This window comes from Cryphonectria parasitica (assembly GCF_011745365.1).
Source record: "Cryphonectria parasitica EP155 unplaced genomic scaffold M406scaffold_4, whole genome shotgun sequence".
NCBI classification, from domain to species: domain Eukaryota; kingdom Fungi; phylum Ascomycota; class Sordariomycetes; order Diaporthales; family Cryphonectriaceae; genus Cryphonectria; species Cryphonectria parasitica.
In genome coordinates, this window is record NW_024468912.1 from 1500991 (window position 1) to 1523198 (window position 22208).

Consider the following 22208-nt stretch of genomic DNA (forward strand, 5'->3'; position numbering starts at 1 on the left):
TCTGCATAGTGCACTTTCAACGGACGTAGGTTGAACCCCTTGCCTGTTGACTTGTAAAGTGAAAAAGGTTGCCTGTTTGTCTGAGGCCCCCACATTGAGACACCAAGCCAGTCACCAAATACTATGACACGTCTGAACTGAGGCTGGGCACAAGAAATGAAGAGGACTATCTAACGATACACGTACTATGCTTGTACATCATGCAGTGATACGACATGACTTGCCCAGAAGACTTCATCATACATTTTACACCCCACTTTCAGGCATGATCAAGTATATAAAAAAAAAGATGAAGAAAAAGAGAGAGGGGTGCCTGGAGACTTAGCATGGTATGTAGTAATAAGGGCCCAGCAAGGTACATTTAAGGATCTCTATTTAATTACCAGCAGGATATCTAGTTGGCAGGGAGCTTCGCCCCGCCCCGCCCCTTCATTTTTACACTACCGCGGCTTACAGCAGACTAGGCCTGCAGGCCTGCGGCTCGGGTCGTGGAGGCTGCACCAGAAAATCAGGCCTATTGAGGTGCGTAAAGGATGATGTGGCAAAATGCTGTGGAGTCTGGGGAAAGTTATCCTAGGCAACCATCGCCGCAGAGCCTTATCTTGGACAAACTGAAAGTGTCATTCGGCCACTGGCGGTTAGCTACTCTAGGTTATGACGGACCTCTTGGAAATATGTATAGTCGGGGATCAACAAGGATCCTAACCACGGATCAGGCAGAATGATCATGCTATCAAGTAGACCGACCAAAGAGACGCCATGAAGGGTTCACAACGGCCTTACACGTTGTGATGAACCAAATATTCTTGCTGCTAATGCCAAGTATAGGTTAGATTAATTACAGGCTAGCAGGCAGATGTAAGAAATCCAGACACCCTACCGCGATCCCAATTGACACCTTTAAACACATGACCCAGGACCTTTCTGAGGAGGGGAAATGTACTTTGTATAGTCTCTTGTCTTGACCATCTCTTATACAAACTTGCCCCCGTTCACCGTTCCCGGGACGCCTTCCTCCCCAAGCCTCCAGTCATCTAGCTCGCCCCTAGTCAGCGCCAACAGGCAGCGTTCCCAGTAGCCTACCAAAGGCTCCTCAGGCAGCACCTTGGTCAATGGTCTGACTGTCTCGCCAGTACTGTTTTTGATGACGGCGTCGTCCTCAAAGACCCAGTTCCAGTCTCCATCGCCATCCTGCATGTTATAAATCTCCCTGCTGTCATAGTCCTTCTTGTCGTCTGCCAATTCGGAGTCCCAAAATGCCGTATCCTGGTCCAATTCTCTTTGGCTGATGGTTTTGCCTCTTTCTAGCCTCCATACTGGCTTCTCTCCGTGGCTATCGTCCTCCAGTAGCGATGCACACGGCCACGTCTGCCTATCATCTGGGCTCATACCCCCTAGTCTGAGCCGCAACCTGACACACGAATGGACTCTCTCGTTAGTATTTAGCAGTGGCTCCGTCGTATCTTTGTTGTTGTCCGGATCGACCCTCATGTAGCACCCGGGCCTCCTAACCACCGTACCTCCCGCTAGCTGAAACCAGCTGGTAGGAAAGCGCGTCTGGCCCAGGCCCCATGGCCTGCCATGGAACTTCCAAAGTTGTTCTGGCGAGCCGTGGGGATGGTGGTCGTCATCGGTACAGTTTGCCTGGTCAATGCGCTGAGTAGATTTGGGCGGGGGGCATGGCTTCGGGGTAAACGCCCAGGGGATGGGGATTCGGTACCGCAGTATGATAGACCAGATGAAGGAGGGGATGAAGATGGAGGGGCTCGGGATGGAAGGATACGGGTGGGCGGCACTGTAGCGGAGGGAGGAGTAGAAGAGTCTGGTAAGGGAGTGAGGGTTGAATTCAACGCCGAGGGGTGTGAGTTGGTCGCAGATCCCTAGGTGCTGTCCGTTAGGACTCATCTCCTGGCTGCCTGAAGTGTGAGTGTGTTGATGAGAGATGCACTTACAAGCAAGTGTTATGGATGCGATCTGCTGATCGTACCACCCTCCCCCTATGTTGGCGTGGGTGCCTGGAAACCATACCTGCTTAAGATATGTCGTCGTGTTTCCCTCGAGGCGCTCCCACAGCGCAGGCCGGAACGAGCTCCTAGGTTCATCCATGGCCAGAGCCTGGAAAGCATACTCAACCTTGCTCGAGATCTGCGTGTTGGTGAATTTCCATGTGGAGGAATGAAAGTTAGGACATGAACTACTAGAAACTGGGGAGGGGGGAGGGGAGGGGAACTTATTGAGAGGCAGAGCCCTGGATTCCGATGACCGGTATGGGAGGTATCCCAAGTGACCCTACTGTGTCCCACACAGCAACGGCTTTGATCCTGATGAGTGTAGAGCCATCTTTGAAGGTATTACGAGTCCAGTGTCTCTGTACTCGGGTCAGTATAATGCCCGCCAAACTCTCTCGAATGTGCTTGTTGCCAGCTCTTCTTACCCTTATGAGCCAGTCTCTGTACTCGTCTTTCCGCTTGTTTTCCCATAGGATCTTGGCCTTGCCCTTTTCTCCGTTGTATTTTGTAAGAAATTTGGCCGAATCATCCAAAAATGCTTCATCGCTCCTGTGCTCGTCTGCCATGTGCTCATAGTCCTCAAAGATGGGGTAAAAGTTGGTCATAGCCTCAATGTCCAGCAAACCGATCGATGCGATGAGGTCTGCTGTCGACCTCGCCGTGAAGGCCCCCCTGGAGAAGCCAATAAGCACGATATCATCGCCATCGACGTAGTTGGTGCACACGTAGTTGTATGCCTCTCGAATATCCTTGACATCTGCATCGTCAGCAGTTGAGCGCCTGCCGTAAGAAGAAATGAGCTCCTGGACGCACCGCTCCAAGGCCTATGCCGAATGCTCCTCCCACGAGGGCGTTCAGCCGGCCACCTGTGCCCACGCCTGGGTGATAGTAGATGACTTGATGGGTGCCATCTGTACAGATCTGTTTCAGAGATCTGGACAGTCTCGTCACATTGGTTAGGGGCTTCACACTCGGCCCGGTGGAGTTTTCCCACGTCCCATCACAGCACAAGATGATTCTCTTCTTGGATCTGGAGCAGGTCCCTTGAGCTCCTGCTCCTGCTCCTGCTCCCTCCATGGCGTGTGGTAATTCAAAATGAGGTCTCTGGCGTATTGGGAATATTCCACTGTGCAAAAGGATTCAAAGCGATTCGGAGTCTTGCCCTGGCACTGTCAAGGGGCTCTACTGTGTAATGTGGGGACGACGTCTCTTTTTTATTTCCGGTGCCTTAGGGGGCCTGTTCGTGCCCATAACTTTCAGTTTTTGTAGGCGATCGGTAGGCCACTGCCGACATGGTAACATTGAGTCGCAAATCCTACATAAGAAATTGCAGCTTCCTGTCTGGCCGTTCCTTGTAACGCCAGGCCCGCCCAAGGAGGAGGGAGGGCATGAGAGGGGTGGTAAGACGAGTCGTCGCAAGGGCAACCGGAACATGTGACTTGCCCTGTTGCCAGCCATGTGCTCATGTCGTTGGGGACGAGGAGACGACGGAGTTAGCAGCTGAGACGCCAGCGCCCTGTTGTGGTGGTCATGCTCTTTCAGCTTCTGTAGGTTGGTGGTTGTGAAGGGGGACGGACGGTGAAGAGAAGGTGGGGTGGTAACCCGGTCCCGTGGTAATTACCTTGTCATCTACTCAGCCATTGAAAACGGCATGGCGTAGGGTTTTCTAATTCCTTCTCCCAATGTGCTCTGGAGGATTCTTGCTGGGCGAAAGAGCTTCCAGTCATGGCGACGGAGCTCTGGAATCAGGCAGGATCAGGGTTGAATTGGAACCATCTCAAGGTATCACCTTGGCAGGCAGGCAGGCAGGCAGGCAGGATCCTTCTCTAGGCTATAGTGTGCTTTTAGTCTGTAGTCACGTGTTACAGTTGGTGGTGCCTTTTCCCTCTAGGCACTAGCTAGCGACAAGGCTTAGCAGGGTGCAGCGTCGCAATCACTGGCGGCCCATGCGAGGAGGGGTGTCTGGGTGTCTGTCCTCGTGGAATGGCATGAAAATGCTTCATTCGAACCTATAATAACACAATACTGACACTCTCGGCGCCATCCAGAACTATTATATTGAATCAATAATAAGCTGCTACATCGGTATACTGTAACAGTACCATGGAATATGCTATGGGTGATCGATTCATCATCGTTCACAGTGAAGTGTTTGATCCAGGCCAGGTTCAGGGGTGCATCTCCAAAGTTCCAGAGGTTCGGCTCGCACTGGCGCGATACCCTGATGAACCATTTAAGCTGCTGTCAGGATAGCGTCAACGTTTCTGGATCAGGACCTGCCAGTACTAAATCTTCTAAATTTAAAAGAAAGACAATACAGAGGAGAAGACGACATCCAAGTGGGAGACTGGCAAATCATGTCCTTGAATTCGCTTTTCTTCATCAAACGCCTAACGATCTCCCCTGGGATGGCGAGGGATGGAAGAAATAGAGGGTGGCACGCAAGGTGGGTCAAGACGGGTATGACATCACACCCTGCTTAACTTGTGGGTTACGCGGACTGTTGCGACTGTTGTATGACCTCATCCCTCCCTCGCTGCAAGTGGCAGGGAAGGGAAGGGGCCCATGCACCACCACTCATTCCACAGTGATCACTGCCCTTCACTGCCTCAACGGGCAGATCATTCGTTTGAGCGTCCATTCTTGTGCCTATTCAAGTGTTTTGAGTGAGTAGCCTTCTTGGCTCTCCTTGGCTGTGGTCAGCATTCCGTCACTGCATCTTCGAATGACCACATATCGCGTTGTTCTTCAGACATGGCTTGAGACTCCTTCCTCTCTTGTGTTTTTCTTTCTCTGCCGGGAAATTACTTCTCAGAACAACATCGATTATTCCAGTACGGCCTCTTGTGGTCCTCCTCTATCTTGTACTGTACGAATCCTCTGTACACATCGTCCTGTTTACGCCCAATTAGAACCCTTGAGTTCGACTATCCAGAATGGCGAGCCACTCGGGGGACGAGCCACTGGCCTCCTCGTCCACAAATTCGCCAGCAGAGATGGCTGCAGCCACAGCGATTGGTGGTGGAGACGCAAAGACAGAAAGGCCGCCCCGAGCAAGCTTGCAGTCGGACCCGAAGCCCAGTCGCTTGGGTCGCCACTCTTTGGATGTCAGGAATCCTCCTCTCTCGTGGAGCAACCGCAAATGGAACCCCACCACCAACAAGGCTGGAGAGAGATCCAATAGTGTGCCGATCCTCGACCAGCAACGCCGCAACTCGGAACCACAGCATCCACCACCCATCCATGCCCCGACCACGACGCGTACGGACGGCCAAAGGGCGGTCCGGTCGAGTACCGAGTTCGACAGGCGGTTCGATGGGCCCTTTGGTCGGCCCAGCCTGGCCATGACCAGGCGGTTCTCTAGTCACCGGGAAGAGGTGCCAGCTGGGCAAGAGGCGGAAGCCACCACGGGTACTGAAGGAGGAGATGGCGGAGGTGTGGCCGTCCCTGGTGGTTCAACACCAGAACTGCTTGAGCCAGAACCGCCGCCATTGAACTATACCCTGCACACACGGAAGAAGGCCATCTTCATCTTTTGGTCATTCATCATCTTCGACTCCGTGGTGATGCCCATCGCTCTGTACTTTGGGCTCTGGTATGGCGTCGGGCCCGGTGCCAACACCCCCACACACAAGGGGGAGGTGCTCTCCGCCAATGCTGTCTTCTCCATCGTCACCGCTGCGATAGGAGGAGCCAGCATTCTCGAGTACTGTATCCGTTTCTGGAGGCTGTACAAGAAGAGCAGCACCTGCCGCGTCATAGGAGCCAGGAGGTGGTACCTAGACCTCTTCCACTGGAATTATTCTCTTGCCTGGATCATCATCATGCTTGAGCTGATCATGTAAGCCGCGAATGGTTTCCAAATATTCAACCGAGGGAGATGCACAGCCATGCTAATCTTTGTGAATTTTTTTTTTTTTTCTCTTCAGAGGCACTTGCCAGTACTGGCCACCTATCCGGCTCCTCTCGGTACCTCTGACCACGATGCTGTTCACGTTCGGCACAGAGCTGCTTCTAGTCGACACCCTCCGCCTCTTCCGCGTTCCTGCGCCCATTCGCATGTCGTCGATACCCAAGGGCGCCCAGCTGCGACCATGTATATATACAATCATCGAGGATGTGGTTGCCGTGGACGGTTCGGGGGGGACGGCTTTTCGCGAGGCCCTCAACAGGAGATACGAGGCCAGCCACGTCTTCAGGAGCATGCTTCGTCAGCTGGGTATCTTCTGGGCGGTTGGGGCCGAGGCCATGGCGGTTGTCTGTATGATCCTCATCTTTACGGTCAGCGACGATGCGGCCTTTACTATTGGCTGGTCGGTGCCGTTCGGGTGGGCAGGCGTGTGGTCGTTGTGCACCATCTGGTACGTGAAGAGGGAGCTGAAGAAGGAGAAGGTGGCATGGGCCGAGCAGGTCTCCAAAAGCGGGGCTTGAGACCCAAGATCGGTGCCGTCATGTACATAAGCATATTTTCACTTGAGCTGGGTTTGTCTCACCGGATTGGGAATGACCTCCCGCTATCTGTACGATTGAAACGACAATAAACGCGTCGGTCAGCAGTCGCTGGCTATCCTGAAAGGTTTTAACATGCTTATATATACTCTCGTGTGATGAATGATTTCAATGTTCGTCAATTAAGGTTTGATGCTGATCTGTAGACAGGCTGCAACGTCCTCAATAAAGTCAAATACTATAAGGCCGCCAATCATGTGATCCGCACGATCCGCACACGAACTACCACAGTACACCACTGGTGCGGAAGCTTCTCGAGCGCTCTGTGCCCAGTGCAAGTCCATCCTCTCCACTCTGGTAGGGGATCTCGATCCACCCCTACGGCGAGCCGCATAATAACCTTGTTACCACCATTTTGTAAACAATAAATTACCTTTGCAAAAACGACCCGCTCGTATGAGTACTTAAGCAGTCAGTACTATACAGTATGGATGACAAGTCTCTATCCCTCTCCCCCGTAGGCAAATGTTGGTGATACCCCCTTTCAAGAGAAGAATTTTCTCTCTTTTGCAACGTCAAATTATTCCGAAATTGGCATCCATCTATACTAACTATAAGGGTGTTTGGTGTTCTATGGAGAGGCTTGAGGGGACTCCGTTCTTTCGCCGCACGTCACGAAGCGCCGCACGTCATCTCGCAGTGCACACTGTCGGGACATGGCCAAGACGGAATTGTACCCCCAACACGGAAAAAAAACTGGCCCCCTCCTTCCTCCACCTTTCCCTTTCCCTGGGTGTAAAGATGTCTCTTGTAGGATGCTCTAGTCAAGTATCTCTTGAGACGGGGGCTGAGCGAGCCTTGAACCCCTGACCCAAGATCTACGAAACGACAGAGTCAATCGGGATGGGGCCGAAAGGTCGGGCTGTGCAGGTGGAGATGAACAAGAACAAGAACCCCCCCCCAAAAAAAAAGAAGAAGAAAAGAAACACCCCCTAAAAAGAAGAGAAGAAGAAAATCACCCAAAGAAGAAAAAAAACCCCTCCCCCCCCCTCCAAAAAAAAAAAAAAAAGGAAGAAGAAGAAGAAAAGAAACAACCCCCCCCCCCCCCAAAAAAGGGCCCCCCAGAAAAAATACTTGTACAAGACTGTAAACATGCACGCATGCCGCCTTGCTACCGAGAATGGTATGGAGGATATATCTAGCCATGATAAGTATTCCCTTAGGGGATGTTTCAAACTTCACTTGGCAAAACAGGCATCATGCCTCGTCTCCTTTTCTCGCCTATAGTGCGCTCTCGCACCTAAGCGGGATATAAAGTGGACTTGCCAAGACCGTTTTTGTTTCCAAATATTATGGGATCGATTTATGCGGGCGCGCTTCGGTGCTGACTCCTTTTGTCCCCTACCTCTCAAGCCCCATCTCGTGTTTCTTAAGCATATCTGGAGTGGGCATGTGGTGCTGCTATGAACACCCGGTCTTATTCCCATCACCAGGTCTCTGTCCCCCTTGAGTAGATCCAAAGCAGAGCAGAGCAGATCACAAAAGAGAAGAGAGACAGCCACAACCAACACGAAGCAGCCGCAAGGTAGCATTGCCGCCCACGAAAAGCTGTTGGAAACTGAAACAGTGGCCCCAAAGCTGGCTGGACCTCGGGGCGGCGGCCCCACAGGCGTTTATTCTGTCCAGGACGATAGGTCCGACACTTGTCGCCAACCTTGTCGCCAAGACTTCAACATGCACCGTTCATTTCCATCATCCCACCTCGACTCCTTCCAGGCCCCCTCAGCGCCTTCCATGATGGGGGGAACCCCCCCCCCTTCCCTCCACTTTATGTCACCGTAGCGGACGCCTCTGGAGGAGTGGTAGCCTTGTAGACTTGGTGGAGGAAATTATAGGGAGGAGGAGAAGGAGCCTGGATGGCTGGCCATGTTTCGAGAGATTTTGATATAAGAACGGTTGAAGGTTGCATCTTGTCCCTCCTCCTCCTCCTCCTCCTTCTCCTGCTCTTCAGGTTGACAGTCTTCTCACCACACATTCATTCTCTTTCTTCAAGGACGTTCCTTAGGATCCATTCTTTTTTTCGCCTTCTTTCCCGCTTGCTGTATTGACTACAGTCAAATTCATTCTTTCCGCCAGCCGGGTAAATATATCAACAACAAACCACACAAACACGCAACCTATATCTTTTTCTCATCCAAGATGCCTTCCAAGACCCCCGCCATTCTTGCCCTGGCTGCCGGTGCCAGCCTCGTCTCCGCCCACGGTTATGTCTCCAGCTGGACCATCGGCAGTGACACATTTGCTGGTTTCGATGAGCAGTGGGCAGTTGCTGCAGGCACGGACACCGGCAATGAGTTCATCGCCTGGTCCGAGTCCGCCTCTGACAACGGCTACGTTGCTCCTGATGCCTATGGCACCTCGGACATCATCTGCCACAAGGATGCCACCAACGGTCTGCTGAACAACGCCACCGTTGCTGCTGGTGGTGTCGTCACTGCCACCTGGAACACCTGGCCTGACTCTGTATGTAACAAACTTTCATAACCACTCTTTCGAAAGTTTTTTTTACCAGTTACTAACATGGTAAATTACCTTTATAGCACCATGGACCCGTCATCACCTACATTGCGGCCGCCGACGATCCTACGACAGTCGATAAGAGTAAGTAATGAATTCATAAGTCTCGTGATGAGGGGAAACTTTGCCTCCAAAACCCTTCCATCAGAGCTCTTTCACTAACATCACAATAGCCACCCTGGAGTGGATCAAGATCGACGAGGGCGGCCTGGTCAGCGGTTCCAACCCGGGCGTCTGGGCTTCGGACACGCTCATCAGCAACGGTTTCTCGTGGGACGTCACCATCCCCTCCACGCTCAAGGCCGGCAACTACGTCCTCCGCCACGAGATCATTGCCCTCCATAGCGCCGAGAACTCCGATGGTGCCCAGAACTACCCTCAGTGTGTGAACCTGGCCGTCACCGGCTCCGGCACTGAGCTGCCTTCTGGTACCCTCGGCACCAGCCTCTACACTGAGACTGATGCTGGAATCCTCTTCAACCTCGTGAGTGGTCCCTCCTATATATATATATATATGAATAAGTACTCTTTGAAATCGAATGGGGTAGATATACTGACCGCTTTCTTTTCTTCTTGTTCAGTACACCTCCTTCAGCACCTACCCCATCCCCGGCCCTACCCTGGCCTTCGGCTCCGACTCTTCCGCTGCTGCTGCTACCACCGCGGCCGCTGCCACCACGTCCTCCGCCGCTGCGGCCGCCGCCACTACCTCTGCGGCTGCCACCTCTGCCGCCACCACCTCCTCCGCCGCCGCTGTCAGCTCCGCCGCCGCTACCTCCGCCGCTGCCGTCAGCTCCTCGGCTGAGGCAGTCTCCGCCGCTGCCTCCGTCGCTACTTCTGCCGCTACCTCGGCCGCTCCTGAGGCTACCAGCACTGCGGCTGCCAAGTCCTGCAAGAAGCGCCGCCACGCTCGTGATGTCAAGAACTAAAGCGGTGCTTAAGACTTTCCATTGTCTTGACGTTTGTCATGGTTGATAAAGATGAGTGGGGATGCACTTTGAATGGAGGGAGAGCGGAGAGCGGAGAAGTGGGGAAAGGACATAGGCTTCGCCCTGTAGGTGTGTGTTTGTTCAATGTAGATATATATATACATATTTGTGTGGTTTGAACGTGTTCATTTCTCGTACAATATCTCTATTTCGGGATTGGCTTGACCAGTATGCAAGATCTACTTCCTCCTTTCATTAACAGACTGCTTCGGAAGGTCTGGGAGAGGCTGGAAGTTCTTTGCTTAGCTACACTATGCTGTGTATTTTCAAGAGACAAATGTCAATACATGTTGAAAGTTTTGCACTCCAAGACTGAAAATTTTGCCAGTATGGGTGGCTGACACGATGACGACTGGCGGGCTTACGGTGTGTGTGAAGAAAGGGAGGGCGAAGAAAAGAAGAGGAAAAGGTTTGGTGCTTAGAAAACCAGTGACTCGTGAAACCACAGGAGATACAAACTACAACGAGAGAGAACCTTGGAAACAAGCTTCACGGGTAACGCATTGTCGCATCAGTAGAATCAGAGTAGATATTATTTGATCGAGTCGAACAACTATGGTGATCAGATGATTAATAATCAACGGCTATAGTTGAATATTTACATTTAACAATGACTCGTAGAGTCTGTCTCCTTGTCCTGCGGTCCCATCTATGCTGACAGCCCCTGAGATTTGTGCTTCTGGGGTTGAGTTGAGAAGCCCTGTCTGTGAGTGTTGAGATAGCGTCCCACAGACCCACCCATCGCTACGTTTATTGACGAATGATCACGGCTTGTCGACTTGCAGCGGGGTATCTTCGTCGCCTATACGATGTATGGTATACAATTCTGCTGTGTGCCCTTAATATTTGAGTTTTGACCTAGCAGCCTACTTCAATGAAACTGTATCATTGCTAAAAGGTAGTCTTGAAGTATATTGGTATTGATTATTTTCAGGCCGCTCGAGAAGGGCACCTACGGGTCCCAAGACTTGCACTCTACACATTTTCGCCCCCAAGCTTAGAGCTAGTGTTTGTGGATATATCCTCGGTGACGAAAACGCAGATGAAGTAATCTCAGGGGGGGTGTATATCATGGTACCATAATACTAGTACATGCCTATCTTAAGTAGGTAAGTTGTGGCCCCTGGGTGGAGTTTCAGCGACCCCAATCTGTCCATGGCAGTCCGTTCAGAGCGAAGGTTGTCGATGATATCCGGGCTTTACCACCATCTCTAGAGGTCACTATGGCTTCACCGCCAGAACGTCTCGGCTCACCCTGCTGCCGACTAAATTCTGAGCCAAGCCTCGTACTCGCAGAGTTCTCGTCGTCTCCTAGAAACTGTTCAGGCATGGGTGTCAGATCCTTCCTCCGGAGGGCCCGTAACGCATGCTGGGGACTCGATAATATAACGCAACGGCCGATCCAGCTTAATGCTATGCTTACGATATCAACATTGTTCCTTTGGGACAGGGCATTATGCATGTTGCTTACGTGTTGACACACACACACAAACAGGCCAAGAAAGATAGTGATAGAGAAGCGCGAATTTACATCAATACAGGGGCAATTGCCGCAGTCTCACGTGTCGTGGTGCCATCAAGAAGTAGCGGTAGATCTCGAAAGTGCCGTGCTTTCTTGCCTTGAGCTGAAAAAAGAGGGATCCAAACCTTCTTATCTTGGGCTGAAGGTGGGGCCAGCTGTCAACGAGCATAACTCGGACTGGCGAATGAGGTTGACAGTCGTGATGGGTATGTAAGCAAGGTTAAACATAGTAATTTTAGCAGCCTGATGGTATGAAACCTCGTGATGGTGGCTCACAAGGATAAACAAGGTCCACTTTGGAGGTGATCGTGGTTCATATGTGACCATTGTAAACTAGTCTCCCTGTCAAAATGCAACCGATCATTCCCCGGCGCATGGCGATCTGCACCTCAGCCCTGCTGACACACCTTGTAGAGTCTGCAATCATTCCATATCTGAGAGGGGTTCAACTCCCTGCGGAACCTTGTCCACACTGAGCTGTGGCATGGTGGAGGAAGAAGTGTGCTGCAACGTTGCTGACTGTTCCATCATTGTGCTTCGGAGCTGAAGAAACCTTGGAGGTTCAGATAACCATTGTATTATGTGATTGGACAATCTGGGGCACACATGCTGCAGCCTGAGAAAATTTTCTGATGAATGATGGAGAGTTCGACTAACCAATACCGCACGATTCATGATGTATCAACTCTTGAGGTCGAGTACCTCTTCCATGGTCAAAGAGGCCCTGGGGAGGGCATGGACGGAAGTAGATGTAATGTATAAGAAGGGTAGGCGTCTCCGTCAAGGTCTCAATGATGGTGTCTGAAGTTCATCCAGTTGTGCAAGTTCATCGTCTATCATCTTCGGCTGCATTATCCTGTCGGTATCCTTTTAGGGATCTCACAATGTCTGTATCGCCAATCTCTTCCCTTGGCCCTCACAATGGCCCCGAAACCTCACCTAATAGAATTATGGTGAGCCCCGGCCCTTCGGCATCAAGTTCATCAACGACCGTCAATATGTCCAGACCACATTCCTCAACCACGGCAGGTCCTGGTATCAATACGAATGTGAACAACAACTCTTGTCAAGCCCCAACCTCTGCTGCCGACATTGTAGGCCGAGCAAATCTGGCTAGTCCAACTACTCCACAGTCTTTCCTCACTCCCACTCCCACTCGTGTCGATACCTCGGGAACGCTACGCGGTCCCCTCTCGCCTCAGCAGACCTTCGGGACTCTGAGCCCATCCTCCACAATCTACCCCTCCGTCAGCACAAGCAGCACTCTGAAACAGACTGCTACATCTCAAGTCACTCTCGTCCCCTCCAAGGTTCCTGCCCAGCGTCCCCAAGGTTGGTTCCGAAGGACTACCGCCAATATTCATCAGGCTTATCATGAATACTGGATGCAGGCATCCATGGTCGGTCTTGCTGTTCTGGGTCTTCTCACAGCACTGGCACACCATCTATACAATGCGAGCCTCGATGGCCGTCGGGTCTCTGGTGATACGCAATGGCCTCCGAGGTTTGGCAGTGCACTATCATTCTTTGTGAAAGCCATTTTGATTGCTTCTGTGGAAATAGCTTATAAGCAGCAGGCTTGGGTGAGATCTCCCCCCTTTCGACTCTGTCGCTTGCATCTCCTCTCGTTCCACGAAGCTCACGAGCAATATTTCACAGCTGGTTGTCAAGAAGCGAGACCTGAAGATGTCAACTCTAGACGCAATCTTCTCCGTAAGTGCATTCTCTGTACTGTTAATATTCTTAGCAAAACCTCGAAATCGATTCTTTGGTTTGCTCACATAATTCTTTCTTGAAGGTCTACTACGATCCGTTCCAATTCGCCAATTTTGAATTCTTGTTCAAGACTTGGCTCCCTGCTCTACTTGCCATTGTGTCTTGGTACGGAGAAACCCAGCCATCTCCATCCTTGAAACGTACTGTTAACAGTTCTGTAACTTGAAGGGCATTGCCACTGTGTGCAATCGCATCGCCATCCACGCTGATGTCCACAGCCGGGTACGAGACGACCTTCACCAACTGTACCAATGTTCCTGTAATGAACCTCAGCCGCGAGATTGGCTACACCCTCGCTGAGACCGAAGACGATCTGTCTGGCCTCGCAAACTGGAACATCATGTCCAACGGCGAATACGTCTATGCCCAACCGTCTTCGGAGATGACGCGCCTCTTTGAGCTCTCTACATTGTCCACCACAGGGCCACTGCAGCCCAGCAGTCCTTGCCCTGCCGGCACAAATTGCACATATGTTTGCTCATTTTTCGCTCCCGCCTACGGGTGTGAGGAGAGAGACGAGTTTGGTGGACCGGGCCAGCAGGTCAACAGATCCGACATGGCGCCTAATGGCCCTCTGCTCTACGCCAGCTATTCATCCCTCCCCATGGGTACCGAAGACGAGAATGGAGCCCCACTCATCTGGACCAACATGAGCCAGGCTGATCCAAATGACCCAGAGATAGGCGTCTTCACGGGTCTGCCCTCTTTGTGGCTGGGCTGGGTCACGCAATCTGCAAACGCCACCGACGGGCTATGGACCAACCTGACAACGCACATCTCGGAATGCCGTATGTCTCTCTTCCTGCAATTCCTCCTCCAAAAAAGCCTCACACGCTTGAGGGAGCTATAGATCCTCCCTTTGAAGTGTCATAATGCAATGGAGAAAGTTGGACATGGTTAACCAAGCGTCACAGAAATGTACAACGCGACTTATACGTTCAACGTCAGCTGGATTAATGGCGAGATGAATATCGACAACAGTGACACACAGCTTCACAATCTGTTGCTCCCCAACGGCAGTTCAAAAAGTCCGAATGCTACTGACTACCTGGAGTTTGGGTAAGCCCAATCGAGTGCAAAAGTCCCATCATCTTCCACATGCATGTACTGACACACAGAAAAAGGTCCTATCATGCGACAGGCTGGCTGCTGCGCAACCTCCTCAGCGGGAACGTCACCCTGGCCAACCAGAGTGACCCTTCAACAGAATACGCCATCACCTGGACAGACACAACGCAGACAACGCTCCTCAACCCAGCATCCCAGCTGCCCGCCGGCGGAGACGACCTGGCAGCATCCGTAGGCGACCTGTACCGCAACGTTTTCTTCTCCATGATGTCCGACAGCGGCCTTCATGACAGGCAGCTCAGTACGGTCCAGTGCGCGATCACGACATCCGTACAGGTGTGGAAGTACGAACCCTTCTGGCTCATCATGCCCTACGCCGTCGCCGTGGGCGTGACGTTCCTGACCTTGCTCGTTGGCATGCACGGCTTCATCATGAACGGCTATGCCGCCGACGCCAACTTTAGCACCTTTGTCACGACCTCGCGCAGCAAGGACCTGGACACGCTATCCAAGGGGTCGTGTCTCGGCCATTGGCCCAAGGAGAAGCACCTGATGGAGTCGAAGCTGAAGTTTGGCGAGGTAGAGACGGACGGGTCGAGTCCCCATGTTGCGTTCGCGTTCCCGGAGACCGTCAAGGGGTTCGATAAGAGGAAACAGTACGTGCAGAAGGCAGAAAAGCATTGAGCTCACTAGTCACTTTAAATTGGGGTGTGCTCAAGAGCAACCAATTGAAGGAATCACGAATAGGACTGCGCCAGATTTGCTGCAGGCGGAAGACTTGGCTGGAAGAGCAGTATATAAATATAGACGTATGCATATAATCCTATAGATGTGTAAGTTGCACCAAAATGGTAAATGATTGCATACATAATCGATAGTGAGGATTTGGAATCCTCGACGGTGTGCTCAGTACTGGAATACTGTTAAACTAACAAAAAGGGTCAGACTGTGACCCAAGTCGAAATCAGTCTTCTACGATCATAGGGCTCTTCGCAACGGAAACACTTGCAGCCCTTTTCTTGAGCCTCTTTGATCTCCTCAACAATCCATTCCCACCTTGGCCACTCCCCAAAAGCAGCCAGCTCATCAGTCCACGGCGGTTCAGCCTTATGCTTGCAGGGCCTGTACCCACCATCCGTGTGTAGCATCCAGAACGAGTAGCCGCTCATCGGCGCGATCACCTCCTTGAACATGGCATGGAGCTCCGCCCAACCCACTTCCGGCTTCTCTGCAAAAACGTGTCTCCATATAACCCAATCCTCCTTCACATCCTCCTCAGGTGGGACTTTTCTGGGGTCGCGGCGAAATCCCAGAGCCTGCCCGTCACGCTGAACATGTCGCCCAAGCTCCATCATGTGCCTCAACCAGGCTTCGTAGCGCTGTATCCGCATGAGCCTAGTGCTGAGCCGCTCCCTGAACACTCGCCAACCGGGGTTCGCGACGTCGAAGCAGCGCAGGCATACCCCCGAGCGCACGAGCCGTGTGAGATATCTCCGGTCCGGCCACGTGACGCTGTAGGTGTTGCAGCGCGTACAGTACATACGCCACCGGCCTGTCAGATCCGTGTGCCATTCTTGCGCCTCATTCCTGTTCCTGGCGGTCTGGATGGTGCATTCTATGCATTTGCGATCCAGGTCTAGCGCACCGATTTGCATGGGATGCCATAGGCTGCAGCCGTCCCAAGGCAGCATGGACATGATTCCCTCAGCTTGCGGGGCATCTGATAAGTTCTGAGGACCTTGAAGAGATAGGCAGGTGTAGCAGGGAGCATGGTTGGCATATAGGCTATAACAAGGGTAAGGTTTTGGCCGAGGTGAAGATATTCCTTTTGGGGGGTTGCGCATTCCATACGGCGGGCTCGCCCAGTATGTCTCCAGATCGACCAGCGCTTGCCGCAGGATGGCGTTGTTGTGAGTGGTGTGGTAGAGCTGTCTGCAGGTCTTTTCGAGATGAATTAATTCAAAGTAGGTGCAGTGAGTTGCGATCAGGTCCAGAAGCTCTTGCGGTAAGTCCAGGAGAAGAATCATTTTGACGGTCTGCGACGGTGCGTCCGTCTGTTGATATTCGAATTCGGGCAACAAAGGTGACCTTAATTACCAAACGTCAAGTTCTTCATGATCTCTTCTGGGACATATGACATGAAGTGAAAATGATCCCATAGAGTCACCTTGCTTCGCCCTTTCAGTAAAAGAAGCGGAGAGTCACATAACTCGAAGGATTGCCGGAGGCAGGCTGGAATGATATACTTAATATGTGCGAGGGCCAGTGAGTCACCGGCATCCACTACGCCAGGCAGCCTCTGTCTAGATGGCTTCACCTACTTAGGTAGCTAGCTATTTTTACCTCCAATTTTTCTCTCTTTCGTTTCTCTGCAGCGCATCAATCCACTTATTTCCATATATGACGCTGTACTCGGTTTATAGCGGTTCTTAGATACCGGCATTGTATTGCCGGCCTAGCAATATTTGGATATCGTTCCCACAGAGACTATCTATAGTTACTCAGTCAATAAACTCCATGATCAATATGCAAGTGATTGCTCGTTGGCACCAGGACCATTTCATCAGTGAAAGATCTCTCACTGCTCGACAATATTTATGACTTGATGAGGTTCACATGCAAAGCAGTGCAAATAATTGCCGTCTGAAGTTCTCTCACGAACACGATTAGCATGCTACCGTACAGCTAAATATAGCATCTGGTCAAGAGGGCCCCTCCCTAAGGTAGCATCGCTTGATGCTTTCGCAGCCATTGGCAGCTTGGACGTCAGCACTAATAACCACCAAGTCTGCAGTTCGTATCCGGTCTTCCCGACTCCTCTCTTTAAGTCACTCCACTTTCCTCCTTGCTCCGGATTCAACATCCAGCGCTTGCTAGATTGCATCCACCGCCCCACAACTGATAGGAGGATTGATATTTTGATCATGACAGCTCCAAAGACCGCAGAGAAGTATAATTCCCAAGCCTCCGCCTACGAGGCGTACATATTCCATACACCGGTCGGCCGGCTCGAGACCGAGCTCTACCTAACAGCACTGGGCGACGCGACCGGCCTCACGGTGCTCGACCTGGGCGGAGGCACCGGTCTGCGAGCCCGCCAGGCCGTTGAGCGCGGCGCCGCCCGGGTTGATGTGGTCGACATATCATCCGGGATGATGCGGATTGGCAAGGACCATGCCGAGCGGTCTGGCCTGGGCGACCGCATCCGCTGGTTCGAGGCAGATGTCTCCCAGCCGCTGGGGGCGTCGCAGGAGGACCTCAAGCAGTGGGAGGGCCGCTACGACATCGTGCTGGCGAACTGGGTCTTTGACCACGCCTCCAGCCGCGAGATGCTCGAGGGGATGTGGCAGAACGTGGCAGCCTTTTTGCGACCTGGCGGGAGGTTCTTGACTGTGTACCTGTACAACGCGCGCATTGGTAACGAAGCTACTGGTGATCAGTACGGTATCTTGCTCAAGAACTTCGAGCAGATCCCGGGTGGGTTGAAGTACTGGTGTGTCCTGGGCGGCAACGATCCGCCTATGGAGTTTGAGGCAACGTCCATGGAAGTCATGTATTCTGGATCTACGGAACTGTTCGACAAGTTTGAGCTGGAGGGGGTGAGAGCTCTGAAATTGGAGGATACGAAGACTGTACAAAGTGATCCGCAGTTCTGGGAACCTGTCGTCCAGCGTCCCTTCTTGAAATATGTTACAGCTCAGAAGAAGGCGGCGCCAGGAGGCTCCGGTCATTAACCGAGTCGGACAAGTTTTAATTTCATTGCTATTTTATCTCTTGTCATCGAAATTCTCCATGTACCTAGGGCTTGTCAAATTAGGGCATCCCCTCTCGAATCTTCGTATGCTACCTCCAAGATTGTTTTCGACTCTTTCTTTCCACCTATCTTTCTTTCTCCCCTCTCCCCACCCCCCCAAAAAGGAATTGGAGTGGGGATTCTGTGCGGTGCATCTGCCAGCTCGCTTCAGTCAAGGCAAGTAGATGCGACCGAAGACGAAGAAAAATGCAATATGTAAAGAGAATAGGTAAATGCAAACCATATAAGCACGATCGCACTGTCCCACAAATGAATATCTAATTTGTTGTTGGGGGGGGGGGGTTAGAGTTTGTCAGCTGAGATGCACCTGTCAGCAACGAGTTGAACACTCCCATTATAGAGGCGATGACCCGCTGAGGGGCCTGTATAAGCCGCCGCATGGAGGATTACTGAGCGTCGTTCTGACACGGGATGGAAGTGACACATTACCAGGAACAGAGATAGATATATGATGCAAATCTGGAGGAAAGTCGTAGATATACATGGATAATGAAGCACTGAGGCTCCAGATCCTATTATGAGGTGGTTTGGATGCGTGATTGTCCAATAATAGCACGTTTCAAATCATTCATTTTCCGAGGTCCTGTTTGAAACGACAATTAATAGCAGTCTCCCAATGTGTTTAGAAGGCCGAAAAGAGGGTTCGCGTTACTAAATAAGCTTATCTGACAGTGCCCAATATGGCAAATCCCTTGCCTATTTCACGGTCAATCCCTGCTCAGTCAATCATCATGGTGGCTCAAAAACGTGGAGCTGCGAATGAAAACAGTGGCGAGTTGGCACGTTGGCCAGCTCACACGTGCTACAGGCCAACCCAAATTGTGGACTATTGGTATCATTGAGGCTAGTCGAATGCTCGGGGTAATGCATATCGAAAAGAAGCAAGGATGTAATCCAGCTGTGTAGCGTCATGTCAGATTTGTGAGGTACACTGGCAGAACTACTGTGTCGGCTGCATATGTCAGTGTGGTGGGCTCGGGCAGCCTGGCGGAGTTATTACACAAAGGTCAACTGGTGTGTAACTCTTTTGCCCTCCGTGATCAACATCAAAGTCTTGTGTCTCTGTGGGATGATCAACACCTTCATTCTGAAGCGTGGCGCTTTTTTCCCTCTACTTTTCTCAGTTTCTTTCGAGACTCGAGGCGGTTGGGTGAGACAGTATTCGCGCAGGGTCTCAGTCCCATTTTACTATCCGTGTATCCCTTGTCGAGACCATCAATCTTACCTGCAGCGGCCAAGAGCCGGATTCCAGCAACGCCACAACGGCAGCAATCCTAAAAAGTCTCCACTGTTTATACATGTCTAGGTCTTTCAAATGGTTCTACATAGTGCAGGATGTACTCTACTAAATCTGTCTGCTTGCTGGCTGGATCCTTTCAGCAGCCGCACTGACAAGGGGGTTCCAGATCAGGGCTGCAGCAATGGTTAACTTTATTCGTCCCTCCTCTCCCTTCTTTTGACATCTCTTGTGTTTCCTCTCTCTTTCTGTGTCTCTCACGAATATTGCCTCGTTCTCATGCCTTTTTGTTTCCTTCCTGTCATTTCAATCAAGGAGGAAATGTAAATCCGACCTATCCTTCGGAACCAACCCTCAACCTCGACCAGTTGGTCGGTTCCGCTCACTTGCCTTCCTCTCTCACATTTTCTCTCAATCGTTGCTGTCAGGATGACATCGCACAGGTCCTTTACGATCGTACTCTTCGCCTTCATATCAGCTGTCGTCCTACTAATAACGGCGAAGCGCTTGGATCGAGCTACTTGGGATGCCGAAAATTTCAATACAGACCACCTCAACGAATTCATCCGGCCTGCTACAGATGGAACGTCGGACACTGGAAATGCCTTCAACGCAAGCGCAACGCCAGTTTTCACCACCACTGCCACGGTGACCGTGACGGCGCTGGACACCGAAAAGTCTACTGGCAACGCCATTCCAGGCAACAAGAACAAAGATGGCTCCAAATCATCACTGTCTCCGGCTCGTGACCCGGCCTGTGATGGCTTCCCAGACACCTCGGGCATCCTGCTCGTTATGAAGACGGGCGCCACAGAGTCGTATGACAAGCTGCCCGTGCAGATCATGACGGCTCTGAAGTGCCTGCCCGACTTCCTGCTATTCTCGGACCTGGACCAGCGCATAGGCGGGCATCACGTCCGTGACAGCCTCGACAGCGTCTTGAGCGAGGCCAAGGAAGACAACGACGACTTTGACCTGTACCGCTTGCAGCAAGAGTGTGCCGTCGACCAGGACAACTGTGTCAAGGTCCTGGAGGCAGCCGACTCGGCCGGGTGGAATCTCGACAAGTACAAGAACATCCACATGGCAGAGAAGAGCTACAGGCTCCGGCCCGACTACGACTGGTACGTGTTCGTCGATGCGGACACATATGTCTCGTGGCCCAACATGGTGTATGCCCTCAGGAGGTTGGACCCGGCCAAGGAGCGGTACTTTGGCGTCCCTACCGTGATTGGTGACAAGCTCTTTGCACATGGTGGCAGCGGCTATGTCGTGTCGAGGGGCGCCATGAGGGAGTTTGCGGGCAAGAATCCGGGCATCGCCAACAAGTACGATGTGGAAATTAAAGATAACTGTTGCGGAGACTTCATGTTTGCCCAGGCGCTGAATGCGACCATTGGGATTTTAGTGGAGGGCTTTGTGAGTACAACAACTTTGCTGTCGTTCATCTGGCCAGACAAGCTTGTCTCTATCTCTCTCTATATCCTAAGATGAGAAGAGACTCGGGGGCGCTGGTAGGAATTGTTGGACAAGATACTAACATTGAATTTCTTCCTCATTAAAAGTGGCCACTTTCCAACGGCGAGAAACCCTTCACTACACCATTCGGGCACAACACCTGGTGCCATGCCGTCGGCATGATGCACCACATGAACAGCGAAGAGATTTCTTCCTTTTGGGACTTTGAGCGCAAGCGATACCGCACGAACCACAAACCCCTCGTCTTCAGCGAAGTGTACGACGAGTTCATCTCGTCCAAGCTCCGGGACGTCCGCGAGGACTGGGACAACGCCTCGGACGGATGGTTCTACATCGACACCGAATCCAAAGACCACGCCTGGGAGGACTGGCGGATCAGGAAGGCCAAGAAGGAGGACGAGAAGACTGAATTGGGGAAGGCAGCGCATGCCAGCTGGGAGGGCTGCAGGGCAGCGTGTCTGGAGCACGACGACTGCTTTCAGTTCATGTGGCATAACGAGTGCTGCGCCATGCACGCCGACTTCAAGCTGGGCAAGCCCGTGAAGAAGGAGGATAAGGAGAAGCAACGCTACATAAGCGGCTGGGACGTGGACAAGGTGAAGAGCTGGATCGCAGAAAAGGGTGACTGCGGGGACAGGGTCGAATGGCCAGACGTGGTGAAGCCATTTCTAGAACCGTCGGAAGGGTCATCATCATGATCATTGTGATCTTCGATTTATTGGCACTTTGGAGGTGGTCCACTGCACAATGAATTCTTGGACGGGGATGAGGCTCTATTTGGATCTTGTTTTTCTTTGGCCGAACTTGTCCAGGGATGCAGGCCTGGATAATGATTTTTGAGCGTAGTGACTTTGGTACGGCGTTTTTAAGGGCATAAAAAGGTCACACAGACGGCATAGGAAACACCCTGGGAGAATGCCTGGACTGGCCTATTTCTGTCTTGATCATATATATCACTAGCATGCTTCGACAGATTATCGTATTTAATGCGACCCTCCTTTAGACACAAAACGAATGGTTAAGGCTCTAGGTATCTATCCAGGAAACTTTCCTTCACCTAACCCTAATGCGAGCATCAGCAGTCGACAGTCCATCAAACTTTTGGTGCTGGTGATTTGGTGTATGGGTAGAGCTGAGGTGGATTCAACGCAAGTCAAAGAGGATTCCGACAAGGCCTACGCATCACAATAAAGATTCCCTGGAACGATACACACAGAGTATCTGAACCAGACTACTATTGCCAGTGGACTTGTAATAGTATAGCAAAACGCAAGAGGAATGGCCATCA

At 51.8% G+C, this 22208-nt stretch overlaps 8 protein-coding genes across 8 annotated transcripts; 5 read left to right on the plus strand and 3 right to left on the minus strand.

Annotated features, from left to right (window-relative positions):
• Positions 1-808: 808 nt before the first annotated feature.
• On the minus strand, positions 809-2138 carry M406DRAFT_356007 (uncharacterized protein). Its single transcript, XM_040923322.1, has 2 exons — positions 1953-2138; positions 809-1880 (listed from the first exon to the last, which is right to left on the minus strand). Exons 1-2 carry the CDS (start codon positions 2104-2106, stop codon positions 973-975), a joined length of 1062 nt encoding a protein of 353 aa, XP_040776621.1. The 5' UTR covers positions 2107-2138; the 3' UTR covers positions 809-972.
• A 3350-nt stretch (positions 2139-5488) lies between these two features.
• Positions 5489-6434, plus strand: M406DRAFT_231875 (uncharacterized protein; the record flags this gene model as incomplete). The annotated part of the gene is made up of 3 exons (XM_040915888.1): positions 5489-5611; positions 5645-5850; positions 5939-6434. Coding segments are annotated over 3 exons (825 nt in total), but the record flags the coding sequence as incomplete, so codon positions are not given.
• Positions 6435-8657: 2223 nt separating this feature from the next.
• Positions 8658-9658, plus strand: M406DRAFT_19000 (family 61 glycoside hydrolase; the record flags this gene model as incomplete). Its single annotated transcript, XM_040915435.1, has 4 exons — positions 8658-8981; positions 9059-9119; positions 9209-9519; positions 9617-9658. Coding segments are annotated over 4 exons (738 nt in total), but the record flags the coding sequence as incomplete, so codon positions are not given.
• A 1326-nt stretch (positions 9659-10984) lies between these two features.
• Positions 10985-11512, minus strand: M406DRAFT_356008 (uncharacterized protein). Its single transcript, XM_040923323.1, has one exon. The coding sequence runs from the start codon at positions 11484-11486 to the stop codon at positions 11160-11162; it is 327 nt and encodes a 108-aa protein (XP_040776624.1). The 5' UTR covers positions 11487-11512; the 3' UTR covers positions 10985-11159.
• A 918-nt stretch (positions 11513-12430) lies between these two features.
• On the plus strand, positions 12431-15074 carry M406DRAFT_68088 (uncharacterized protein; the record flags this gene model as incomplete). The annotated part of the gene is made up of 6 exons (XM_040925133.1): positions 12431-13129; positions 13206-13259; positions 13294-13427; positions 13491-14110; positions 14237-14381; positions 14447-15074. The coding sequence occupies 6 exons, from the start codon at positions 12431-12433 to the stop codon at positions 15072-15074; spliced, it is 2280 nt and encodes a 759-aa protein (XP_040776625.1).
• A 177-nt stretch (positions 15075-15251) lies between these two features.
• M406DRAFT_322035 (uncharacterized protein) lies at positions 15252-15532 on the minus strand. The gene has a single exon (XM_040919590.1). It carries the CDS (start codon positions 15523-15525, stop codon positions 15355-15357), a length of 171 nt encoding a protein of 56 aa, XP_040776626.1. The 5' UTR covers positions 15526-15532; the 3' UTR covers positions 15252-15354.
• Positions 15533-17270: 1738 nt separating this feature from the next.
• Positions 17271-18218, plus strand: M406DRAFT_356010 (S-adenosyl-L-methionine-dependent methyltransferase). Its single transcript, XM_040923324.1, has one exon. It carries the CDS (start codon positions 17315-17317, stop codon positions 18122-18124), a length of 810 nt encoding a protein of 269 aa, XP_040776627.1. The 5' UTR covers positions 17271-17314; the 3' UTR covers positions 18125-18218.
• A 1491-nt stretch (positions 18219-19709) lies between these two features.
• Positions 19710-21948, plus strand: M406DRAFT_88503 (family 31 glycosyltransferase). The gene is made up of 2 exons (XM_040926124.1): positions 19710-20860; positions 21007-21948. The coding sequence occupies exons 1-2, from the start codon at positions 19871-19873 to the stop codon at positions 21616-21618; spliced, it is 1602 nt and encodes a 533-aa protein (XP_040776628.1). The 5' UTR covers positions 19710-19870; the 3' UTR covers positions 21619-21948.
• Positions 21949-22208: the final 260 nt, after the last annotated feature.